The sequence below is a fragment of the Hyperolius riggenbachi genome, chromosome 6 (genome assembly GCF_040937935.1).
Source record: "Hyperolius riggenbachi isolate aHypRig1 chromosome 6, aHypRig1.pri, whole genome shotgun sequence".
Lineage (NCBI taxonomy): Eukaryota > Metazoa > Chordata > Amphibia > Anura > Hyperoliidae > Hyperolius > Hyperolius riggenbachi.
In genome coordinates, this window is record NC_090651.1 from 172,152,402 (window position 1) to 172,165,533 (window position 13,132).

The 13,132-nt window shown below is 41.4% G+C and overlaps 1 protein-coding gene across 1 annotated transcript in view; it reads left to right on the plus strand.

Moving 5' to 3' along the window:
* Positions 1-1,177: 1,177 nt before the first annotated feature.
* Positions 1,178-13,132, plus strand: part of LOC137522601 (protein shisa-9-like) — a 363,162-nt gene continuing 351,207 nt past the window's right edge. Inside the window, exon 1 of the mRNA XM_068242676.1 lies at positions 1,178-2,119. Within this exon, the coding sequence (XP_068098777.1) occupies positions 1,611-2,119 (509 nt within the window). The 5' untranslated portion in view covers positions 1,178-1,610. The remainder of the gene's footprint in view (positions 2,120-13,132) is intronic.

Below are 13,132 nucleotides of genomic sequence, written 5' to 3' on the forward strand. Positions count from 1 at the left end.
GGGAAACGTCTGACAGTGGAAAAGAACAGTAGATCATTAAAGGCCTGAGCCCACTTACGCAGTTGTGCGCAGTTGTGTCCGCTTTTCAGCAACACATCAATGTTACAGTTGCTGAAAAGCGGATTCAACTGCACACAATTGTGCACAACTGCAATAGTCGGCTCAGGCCCTAATGAAAGAAATAGAGGACACAGAAGGCACTGAGTAAATAGCGAGACACACAAAATGTATAAAAGGAAAGGGCACAAAGGTGTGAATTACAGAGGAAGAGGTACAGAGTATTGATCAGAGCAGGATCGTTCACAATATGGCAACCTAGGCAGGTGCCTGGGGCCCATTTCGTGTTTATCCATCTCTGGTATTGATTAAAATAAAATAAATTAATTACAGAGGGAAAGATAGTATTCAATACAGAGTGAGGTGGCACAGAGGATACTAGTCACACGGAGGAGCACAAAATGTCCTGACTACAGAGGTAGGTAGCACTAATTAGAGATGGAGGGTAGCACATAAAAACATGAATTAGGAGGGGGGCGCAAGGGATCAATTATAATTATAAAAGTGTCAGGACCCAGAAGGCTGATGCCAGTTAGTGTTTCTGCTGGCTGTTGAGAGCAGAATCATAGCAATTCACTCCTGTTGTCATCCAAAATCAGGATGTCCAGCTATCATCTTTTTCAGCAACAATTGAAGGAAAATACAAAAAATGATAGATCAGCAAAGGTACAACAAGATCTTCATTTAGCTTGACAGTGAGTACAACATTTTTATTTTTACATTTTGCCTGGCATACCTCTTTAATGTGTCATGGTCTCTGGCTCTTTGCCTTACTGCATTTCCAGTGTTTAATGAAAAGGCATACGCTGGTAGTAAATAATCAATACATGATTCCTAGTATACCAGACATTAAATAGCTTGATAGGCGATGAAGTGTAATGAATAATTTTTCGTCAAATAAATGTTCTTTTGTCAAATAATATTTTCATTCTTCTCAAGTATTTATTAGGTAGTTTTTGTTTTTCATCCGCATTTCATCTTCCTATTATATATTTTGGCTGCAGTTCACCAGATCACATCTAAGCAAGGGGGCAGCCAAGCCCAAGGGAACAGTGCTCGCTTTAGACTGTGCTGCTTCCCTGCCAATAGATAACACTCACTCCCCACCCCAACACTCTTCCTCTACCCATTAGCTGGTAAAGGGACTCACACTTGCTGATACTACAGAGGGAATACATGTTCAAAAAAGGCAGAAGAGGATAAAGCGAAAGGAGCAATTTGATAACACTGACAAGTAAAGAAGACAAAACTATCCAACACGTGTAAATAACTATCCATGTTTTGCAAACCTTTGGATATATCAAAGCTGGATAAAAACAGGAGACTGAAGAACTTTCTATAGAAAAACAGTGATTAATTACATAACACAGCATTAATGTTTCTTTCTGATCCACCTGGATAATTCTTGCTTTCATATATTTTTCCATCAAGACTCTTATTTTCAATCAAGTGAAACTGTAGCTGTAAATGTGATCAAAATGTGATCAAAAGACTGAAACTGAGAAGGATTTTAGGTAAGCTTTTTGATATTACTTTTGTGGACTAAGCTTTCCATGGGGCGATATTTGTGGCTTGGTGTATGTTGGCTTACATTATGGGATCCATTTTGTGTGACAGCGAGAACCCTAAACACAAAGGCAGGTCTGGCAGAAGAAGCAATCCCAGATACACCTAAGCCTCCCATGCCATCAGAAGTACCAGCTGAGGCTGACCGATGCAGAGGGTACTATGATGTGATGGGTCAGTGGGACCCGCCTTTTAACTGCAATGCCAGCAGTTATTTATATTGCTGTGGTACATGTGGATACCGCTTCTGCTGTCAGTTTAAACATGGGAGATTGGACCAAAGTATGTGCTCCAACTACGACACCCCAAACTGGGCAAACACTGGAAAGCCTCCAGCTCGAGGAGAGGATTCAAATGATGATCCTAGCAAAGACAAGACCAACATGATCGTGTATATTATATGTGGAGTGGCTGCACTCATGGTATTGATTGGAATCTTTACCAAACTTGCTGTGGAGAAGACTCAGAGACCCTCAGCTGAGATGAATGTGTCCAGGTAAGCTAAGCAAAAATATAACTACAAAAAATGTGCAGCTATAATACATTATGTATAAGACACAGGAATTACATGTTTATTAACTTGAACTAATTACTGAAGAATAGCATTATCATTTAAAATATGTATTGTCCTACTGGCAATATGACATCCAATATGATACACAGAAAAAGAAAAATCTATTACTCTGTCAGTTTTAAAGAGGAGAGTTTGGGGACAAAAATAGAGCAGAGCTCTCTCCTCAAATCAACATTTTCTGGACCTAAGCAAATATCATTGCATAAGGGAACTATTTCATAATACAGTTTGTTAAAATACTTATATTCTCAAATACTTTTAAACAAAATAAAGTTATTATTATTATTATTTATTGTATTTATAATAAATAATAATAATAATAATAATAATAATATATTTATTTTGTTTAAAAGTATTTGAGAATATAAGTATTTTAACAAACTGTATTCTTTATAAGTGTATTATGTATAAACATATTATTGTTGTAGCAATGATTTTATTCCCAAATACTAAAAGCATAACTGAGTTTGCCTTTCCCTAGGGTTTCTTTTAGCCCTCATAATCTTTGAGGAGACCCCTCAGTTTCTTCTGAATTTACAATACTGTGCTTATGTCACCCCCATTACACGCTGGATCACAGCTACATTGCGTGCTTTTTCCCGTTACAGCCAGTCCACACTAGGTCCGGAAACGTATCCGTGGCTGCGTTTTTCAAACCTGATGAAAAACGGAGTCCCGGATACTAATGTTGAAAATAGCAGCCAGCCTCACCCAAGTAAAAAACGGATCCGTCTGCGTTTGCGGGGATCCGTTTTCAAAACCTGAACGGAAGGTCCGGATCTGCTGCATTTTCACGCAACGGATCAGGACCACGGATACACGCAGGGGTAGTGAAAGTAATGTGAAAACGCATCTCCAGCTCCACAGGCAAAAAACGGATGTTAAAACGGATAGCCTGAGGTTTATGATTGGCCCAAAAAAATCCTCCCACTCCTTCCTAATGATGGAGACGTTTTCTGTCAGGGAAAAACCTGCACGGAAACTGATGCAAAACTGATGCACTTTCATCAGTTTGCAGTACGGTGGGTACTTCCCCTGATCCGGACTGCAGTGTCCGTCCTGCAACCGGGTCTAGTGTGGACCCACACTTAGTCCGCCTCCTCAATCACGCTCCTGATTCGCTGTGCACAGCAGCCATGGCTGGGGACATTCTGCACATGTGCAGTTACAAGTCTTTGCAAACCAGGCATGCACAAAATGCTCCCGCCTCTGTGCACAGCCACTTGGGAGCATGATTGAGGAAGCGTACAGATGGGACAGAGCATGCGCCATAGCTGCGACCCAGCCGAGTCAAAACTTTTAATGAGAAGCAATAGAAGCATAGCGGAGGAAACCCAGAAGAAAATGAAGGGTGTCAAAGATTATGGGGCTGGAAGAAGGCCGAGGTAAGGCAAAATTGTTTTTCCCCCCTGTTTCAGGTGTGCTTTAACCTGTCAATTAAGGCGACAGGGAATATAAAGTACCACATTAATAATAAGAATAGAGTATTTATGCACATTTCCAGCACTAAAATCATAGACAAATAAAAAGCTGGGTATGCAAACATATAATAGTCAACTCACACATGGACAAAAGTGCTTATTTTTTTTCTATATTTTTATTTATATTTATGGAGAGGAGACGAAAAATTGCAAAAAGACAGCTTTTCAAACATTGAAAATTCCTCCCTGAGAATTGATAGCAGGGGGTGTTCAGAGACATTAGATGTTTGTCTAAAGAAAAGTAATATCCAAAGGAAAGTATGACCCTATAGCCACTGTTTTCACCAAAAGAGAGAATGATCCTATGACATGAGCCTAGGTGAATATATGATCCTATCGCATGAGCCTGGATGAACATATTTGTCTACAGGTAAACTGAAACCATTTTGCATAGTATTTGAAATAGACAGTGAAGAACTAATTATACGAAGCAGAGGGTTATATGGTACTTTTAATTTAAATACAATGTCAAATCATATTCCCTGCATTGTACATGAAAAATGTGTATTATAGCTGTGAAAGTTATCAATAGATATTTGGAAGCTATTTTATATATTACTTATATTGTACATGGGGTTTACTGGCACACACAAACCTCATTATATTAATTCAGTTCCTTGTTACGTAGGCGTTACATAAAAAACACACTAGAAAATTAACACTTATCAATGATTACAGTTCTATTTTTTATGTTAGGTGTGAAAAACTGTAGATACAAATATTTGTGGTTAAAGTCACATACATAGAAAAAAAAAATCTTGTAAAAGTAATACCTTTTAATTAAAAATTCACCACCTTTAATGTAGGAGACCATGGTTCAAATTATGTTTTGCCCCAGAACCTAACCAGTTATGCATCCTTTTCCAATACTCTGACCCTTAGTGGCTGCAGCTCTTAGATACTTTGAGTCCGGCAGTAAGAGAAAGCTATACAAGTGTTAAGCTTTTAATTCATTTTCAATTAAAAGTGGCTGTCATATAGCAGCAATGGCTGATGGGTTTAGTCTGTCATAAAAGGTGATAACCCTAGGGGAGTAGGATAAAAGATAAAAAAATGGAACACTGTAGTTTATCAGGGTGAGCATATGAGTTGTACTTCTAGGTGGACTTCTTTCAAGTTACAGTACCTAACATGGTGGCTGGTGGAGAGGACACAGTACAGGTGTTTTTGTAGTGCAGCAGTAGAAGTACCCGGTAATTTAACTTGGGATAAAGAATAGGGATGACATAAAGCTAGCATGAGACCAACAAAATGTTTTAAGAGATCAGAGCCCATTTACAATTAACTTTTTCTCTTGAGTTTTCTCTTTGTAAAACAACTTTTTAGCACTTTGCAATTGAAAAAGTACCTCAACTACTTGCCAACCGCTCCACGCCAATTGGCATGAATACAGCGGAAGCCCCAGGACCACTCTAAGCCGATTGGTGTGAATGGCCTGAAATGGGGATTGCAGGAGAGTGTGCGCCGATGCGCGCGCATCTCTGCTCCGCTGATGTGTTCGCATCTCCGCTCCGCCTTCAGTCTCACTGCTCATAGACTGTTTGATGGCGAAACGCCGTCTAATAACTATGTACAGCGCTGTACTGGGGACAGCCGTGTGACACGGCTGTCCCCCTGGCGGACACAGGAGCAATCTGCTGTGATAGGCTGACTGGGGGAGGGAGGGAAAGAAAATAGTTTACAAAAATAAGTACATTTATTAAAAATAAATAAATAAATATATATATATATATATATATATATATATATATATATATATATATATATATATATTAAAAAAAAATATATATATATATATACAGTGGGTTGAAAAAGTATTCCGCCCCCTTGAAGTTTTTAACATTTTGTCACATTACTGCCACAAACATGCATCAATTTTATTGGAATTCCACGTGAAAGACCAATACAAAGTGGTGTACATGTGAGAAATGGATCGAAAATCATACATCATTCCAAACATTTTTTACAAATAAATAACTGCAAAGTGGGGTGTGCGTATTTATTCGGCCCCCTGAGTCAATACTTTGTAGAACCACCTTTTGCTGCAATTACAGCTGCCAGTGTTTTAGGGTATGTCTCTATCAGCTTTGCACATCTAGAGACTGAAATCCTTGCCCATTCTTCTTTGCAAAACAGCTCCAGCTCAGTCAGATTAGATGGACAGCGTTTGTGAACGGCAGTTTTCAGATCTTGCTACAGATTCTCAATTGGATTTAGATCTGGACTTTGACTGGGCCATTCTAACACATACAGTAGATATGTTTTGTTTTAAACCATTTCATTGTTGCCCTGGCTTTATGTTTAGGGTCATTGTCCTGCTGGAAGGTGAACCTCCGCCCAGTCTCAAGTCTTTTGCAGTCTCCAAGAGGTTTTCTTCCAAGATTGCCCTGTATTTGGCTCCATCCATCTTCCCATCATCTCTGACCAGCTTCCCTGTCCCTGCTGAAGAGATGCACCCACCGAGCATGATGCTGCCACCACTATATTTGACAGTGGGGATGGTGTGTTCAGAGTGATGTGCAGTGTTAGTTTTCTGCCACACATAGCGTTTTGCATTTTGGCCAAAATGTTTCATTTTGGTCTCATCTGACCAGAGCACCTTCTTCCACATGGTTGCTGTGTCCCCCACATGGCTTGTGGCAAACTGCAAACGGGACTTGTTATGCTTTCTGTTAACAATGCCTTTCTTCTTGCCACTCTTCCATAAAGGCCAACTTTGTACAGTGCATGACTAATAGTTGTCCTATGGACAGAGTCTCCCACCTGAGCTGTAGATCTCTGCAGCTTGTCCAGAGTCACCATGGGCCTCTTGACTGCATTTCTGATCAGCGCTCTCCTTGTTCGGCCTGTGAGTTTAGGTGGATGGCCTTGTCTTGGTAGGTTTACAGTTGTGCCATACTCCTTCCATTTCTGAATGATCGCTTGAACAGTGCTCTGTGGGATGTTCAAGGCTTTGGAAATCTTTTTGTAGCCTAAGCCTGCTTTAAATTTCTCAATAACTTGATCCCTGACCTGTCTTGTGTGTTCTTTGGACTTCACAGTGTTGTTGCTCCCAATATTCTCATAATCCTCACAGAGCAGCTGTATCTGTACTATTATATTACACACAGGTGTACTCTATTTAGTCGTTAGCACTCATCAGGCAATGTCTATAGGCAACTGACTGCACTCAGACTAAAGGGGGCTGAATTACACACACACCACTTTGCAGTTATTTATTTGTAAAAAATGTTTGGAATCATGTATGATTTTCATTCCACTTCTCATGCGTACACCACTTTGTGTTGGTCTTTCATGTGGAATTCCAACAAGATTGATTCATGCTTGTGGCAGTAATGTGACAAAATGTGGAAAACTTCAAGGGGGCCGAATACTTTTGCAACCCACTGTATATATATATATATATATATATATATATATATATATATATATATATATATATATATATATAAATAAATAAACATTGGGGGAGTTATCAGCCCCCACCAACAGAAATCTCTGTTGGTGGGGAGAAAAGGGGGGGGGATCACTTGTGTGCTGAGTTGTGCGGCCCTGCAGCGAGGCCTTAAAGCTGCAGTGGCCCATTTAGTAAAAAATGGCCTGGTCGCTAGGGGGTTTAACACCGCGGTCCTCAAGTGAATAAAGTAGATGAAAAACTACTATAAAAATTATTTTGAGTATTTTCTCACTTGCTGGTGGTTTAAAAAGCATTTTTTTATTTGAAAGGTGTGAAAATATCACCTAGGAGAAAACTCAGGAGAAAAAAGTTAATTGCATATGGGCCACAGAATAAAGACATACACAATCACAAAGCAAAGATACAAACATAAATATGTTTCCTAATGCCAACTATAATGATTCAGCCAAGGCAAACACAGGGAATATTATATAGGAACACAGGGAATATTATATAGGAAATAAAAGAATGGTACAAGACTAGACTAGAGAAGGCACCAGACACAGTTTAAGTGGATACAAAGCAGGATTGCAATATCAAAGGGCAAGACTTCAGAAATGGAAGATAGGTTACTAGTCACTGGCAAAATCTTGCCAACAAGCTAAGTAAAGATATGTATACACTCTAAAAATTATCACACAAGGGGCTTGATTCACTAAACTGTGATAACTCATATCACAGCAGTTTTCGCGTGCATTTTCACGTTTGCGAATTATCATGCGCAATCGCGAATTAGGGCATGTTTCCACTACACGCAGATTGGATGCAGAAAAACTGACTCCAGTGAATGCCTATGGGAAAATCTGCATCAGAAAAATCGCCTTTAGTGGAAACATGCCCATAGACATTCATTGGAATCAGTTTTTCTGCATCCAATCTGCGTGTAGTGGAAACAGGCACAATCTTGAGTTGTCGCGCAAAAACGATATAATTTTCACGCAAAAATTTTCAATTGCGTGCGATAATTCGCAATTGCCCGCAAACGCGAACATGCACACAAAAATGCCCATGATATGAGTTATCACAATTTAGTGAATCAAGCCCAAAGTGTAACTGTTGCAGGTGACATTCTATCATGTGTAGCTGTCCCCTGATGTCAGTGACTTCTTCTTCAGTGATTCACTGCATTAAATAAAAATTCAACTGAACATTGCAGTTCACACTATAGCAAGACCTCTCCTGCACGATTAACCCACCCCCCTTGCAGGATTAGAGCAGACTGCACAGCAGTCCGTGTTTGTACAAACATCGTTAGTGTAATGTCACCTAAAACAATCACAAATCTCCAACATGTATATGTAGTTTTAGACAAGATGCCAGGCTATGACTAAGGCAAGATGACAGTCACAGAACAGTGGCTAGAGTTCAGAAAACTATAAGACACACCAGCTGTATTCTGCTACAATGCCCAGGCATTGCCTTAATACTCCAGAAATTGTTGGGAGATCATACACAAATGACAGATGGCAGAGCAGATAAACAATTAACAAAACACATGTTGCGTGACAGATCAGTCAGTATGTGTGATACCGTAGCTGAGAAGGCATAACAGCAGTCAAGGACTCCAGGCTCAAGTCCCAAGTAGCCCTTGGCTCAAGTACAGACCAAGTCTTACAGTAAAGGTGCCCATACACCACATGATATTTTATCCCAATCAACCATCAGATCGGATGAGAAGTGTCACGTCAACATGACCACCCAATCAATCTTTTGATCGATTTCTGTGTGAAATTGGACAAAAGGATTGTACATGTTGGAAAGTCTGGCAAGTGCTCTATCACATGCACAGCTATAACAGCATTCAATATTGTGACCACTGACATACACGACAGGCCCCGGACTGGTATCCCCCCCCCCCCCAAGTGTTAAAGAGGAACTCCAGTGAAAATAATGTAATAAGAAAAAGTGCTTCATTTTTACAATACCCACGTATAAATGATTTAGTCAGTGTTTTTCCATTGTAAAATCTTTCCTCTCCCTGATTTACATTCTGCATTTACCACATGGTGACACTTTTACTGCTGGCATGTGATGTCAGTGGAAGGATATGCTGCTTGCTTTTTGGCAGTTGGACCCAGCTGTGAACAGCTGTTATTTCCCACAATGCAATGAGGTTCACAGACAGGAAACTGTCAGGACCATGGTCTTGACATCCTACTGTGGGAGCGGTTTCACCACAATTTCAGCCATACAGAGCCCCCTGATGATCTGTTTGTGAAAAGCAAAAGATTTGTGGAGGCTGACAAATACAGTGGGCTCTATTTACTCAGATAACACGCTTAAAATTTGGAATAAAGTGGAAAAAATATTTGGTATGGACAATACTACTTCACCTTTCCTCTCCCTCATTCAAATGCTGTATTTTCCTCTCGGTTTAGAGGGGAAGAGTTTCGGTACTTGGTTAGTAGATTCTGAATTGCGTCTGAATCAAGTGGTCAGGGGGGACTCCATTGCCTCATTCGATATTCTCTGATGTAAACGAGGGTCATTTCCCATGGATTTCTGGAGATGGAGGCAGTTGGCTCCCTTTGTGGCCTCTCTGGTCGGCCCAATAAGGACGATGAATTAAAGTCACAAATTTGAAAGCTTGGTCAGTAGTAAAATTTTAATTAAACATGGTATCTCTCTGTAGTATATAGATTGTTAATAAATTCTGTGTACCTAGAAACTCCTAAACATACGGAGGAATCGGAGAGAGAAATGGAAGTGCCCGTCTTAGATACGCAAAAAAACGTGGCCTTAGATCTAGCCCATACATCCTCTTTTGGCTCTCCCATCCAAGAAATTAATTTTAAATTGCTTGTTCGATGGTACTGTATATGAGTCCAGATAAGATACATAAAATATACCTGGAAAGTTCTGAAGAATGCTGGAGAGGTTGTGGAGGCATTGGAACACATTTTCATATATGGTGGACTTGTCCAAAAACTATGGCTTTCTGGAATGTTATTTTAGAGGTAAAGGAACTGATTGTGGGAAAAACTATTTCGAGGGACCCCTGGGGTATTCTATTACATGGCATTAAATCAGGGGTAAAGAGCTATAAAAAGTCTATTACCCCTTCATTACTTAATGCAGCTAAGAGCCTAGTACCCAGATATTGGAAGTCGCAGACAATTCCTACGGTAAAGGAGTAGTGTGAAACGGTAAATAGACTGTTGATATTTGATGAAATGCATTTTCTGAGTATGAATAAGTTAGATAAATATTATGTAAAATGGAAAAATTGGTTGAGTTCAGGGAAAATGAGAGATATGCAGAATTTTTCTCTTCTTAGAATAACTATCCTATTCTCACGTAATGAGGTACTAAGCCGATTTTCCCTGATAGATAGATAGCTTAGCACAAGAAACTTGGGAGGGTGTCCACGCGCATTGCTGTGGCGGGCGGTGGGTCTGTCAGGCCCAGTGGGGGGTCTGGCGGGCCCATCGCTCATTGCAGTGGTGCGGGTTTCCGCTCCCTAAGAAGTGGGTATACCACCTTGGAGAAGATAAGATAGGAGACAATAGTTGATTTGTTTGTTTTTCTTTTGCTTTCAAAGTGTATTTAGAATGATAAAAAAAGAGTCTACTTGTGAATAGAAAATAGGCTGTTAGTATGGTTTAATTTATTGTATAAACTGGCCATAAGTAAGCCACTGCACCTGTAAGTAGGATGGAGTTTCTGAGTTGCACTGTGTTTTTTTGTAATTTTTGTAGACGTAAATAAAATAATTAAAAAAAAGGAAAATATTTCTCATGGGAAAGGGGGTATCAGCTACTGATTGGGATGAAGTTCAGTTCTTGGTCACGGTTTCTCTTTAAAGTCTGTCCTCCGTACCCATGTGCAATGTAAAAGTCTCACCTGTCCACCGCCATGGTGATGCCGAACAAGAAGGCTAGGAGTTCTACTGGTAGACAGGTAAGCCTTTACTGAGCATGGCACCTGGGGGGACACTGACAATTGGGGTATAATAAGCAGTCAGCGGAGGCAGCGGTGCTGGGAGCAGGAAAAAATGGCGCACAGCCGCTAGGTAACTTTCTGGCGCACATTAAGAACGACAGTCAACGATATTTACCGTTGTAAACAGAAACTTTCTGGCGCCGCGGAGCAGCCCGCAGTAAATGTGCATAGAACGTTATTTCTCGTCTTAAAGTTTAAGTCCGGTTGTTAGAACGATGTTTAGCATTTTTAAACTTTAATCAGTCTGACCACTTCTGCGTCATGGCCGGGACGCGTCCCGCATTTGGGGTCCCATGTCCCAGGCTGGCTGTTATCCCAGGTAACGTCCCGGCCGCAGCACTCTGGTCAGTGGCCGAATGCTCCCTTCTCCTCCAACCTCCGATCCGCCTCCTCTGCCCTCCGATCCGCCTCCTCTCCAGGCTACTTGATCAGCTGGGCTGCCGCCTCCTCCACCCTAGGAGCCGCCCTCCGATAGCTTCCTCCTCCCTCCAGGACTCTCTGGGCCGCGTCCTCCACCCACCACCCTCCGAGCTGGCAATGTCCCGCACGGCTCTCCGGCCCCTCCCCCAGCATGCTGTTTGATGATGCACAGCTGCCGGTCCACGAGGGGACAGAGCCAGCGAGATGGTGAAGAAGATCAGTCCTGCTGTAGGTGGGCAAAAAGAAGAAGGTGAGGGCGCTCTCCTCACCCACACAGTGTATCCCCCTTAAGACGGTAAACAGCGTTTTAAACAAATTACGTTTTAAGTTTAAAAACGAGAAATACCGTTTTAAGAACGTTATCGTTCCTAACCATGCGCCATTTTTTCCCCGGCGCCGCTTTTGACTGGATGCGCGGTGCTAGGCCAATATCTGAATGGGCAGGCAACAGATCCCTCTCTGATCAGATTCGATCAGAGAAGGATCTGTCTCATGGTCGATATACTTATACATCGAGTGATATTTGGACACTTTAGGACTCACTATAGATCACAAAAACTGGTATAATCTACCATGCTAAAATATACACAAATCATGATGGTATAAAATCAATGCATTATTGTATAAAAACTATTGTTCCCTGAAATAAAACCCAACATATGTCCATCAGCACTCCAAAGACCATGTTTATAGGGTGCAAGTATGGTTCACAAAATACACTGTCTTACCACAAAGAGAAGGTTACATAGTTACATAGGTTGTCCTCCACCATCTGATCCTCAAAATAACGTCCTCGCAGATCTGAAACCCAAATGCTGCTACGAGATGGAAGCCAGAGCTGTCTGCATTTCAGCTAATTTGGACTTGCAAATTGGTCCATGTAGATATGGCACAGCTTAGACAAGGGCATGGATAGACAGCTGAATGGTCAACTTATTGAGATAAGGAAGAGGGGCACAACCCAGCCACACCTCTAATCCTGCCCCCACCCCACCTCTAGTCACTCAGGCCACAAATAATACATAAGCAAAATTATAGTTTTCATAATTCAACCACACTGGTCATTTTTGTCATCATTAGGTTTGTTTCATATTAACTTTTGAAAATAAGATTCACCGTATTTGCCGCCGTATAAGATTCTCCAGAATATAAGGCTCACCTAGGTTTAGAAAGCAACAACCAGTGAAAAAAATACGCTTAACCTGGTGTGTCCATGTTCCAGGAGCGTCTTGTACATGTTCTCTCCCAATTGGTGTCCTTTTGTGTCCCCCAGGTGTCCTCCATGTGTCCTCCTGTATCCCTCATGTGTCCTCCTGTATTCCTCATGTGTCCTCTTGTGTCCCCTATGTCTCCCCCATGTGACCTCCATGATTTCTCCTGTGGCCCCATGTGTTCTCCTATGTCCCAGCGTGTGACCCTTCTGTCCCAGCTTCTGTCTGTAGTGTGACCACTCTCCTCACTTGCCTCCACTGCCTCCCCCCCCAGTGTCCCCTGCTCCCCTGTGCAAGTAGTGGCAGCTGGTTTACCTAATGCAGACCTCCTCATCCTCTGCGCAGCTCCCCCTAGAGCAAGCCGTGTGGAGAAGGAGGTCTGCAATCGCCGTGGGCACCATGGATTAGGTAAAGCCAGCTGCTA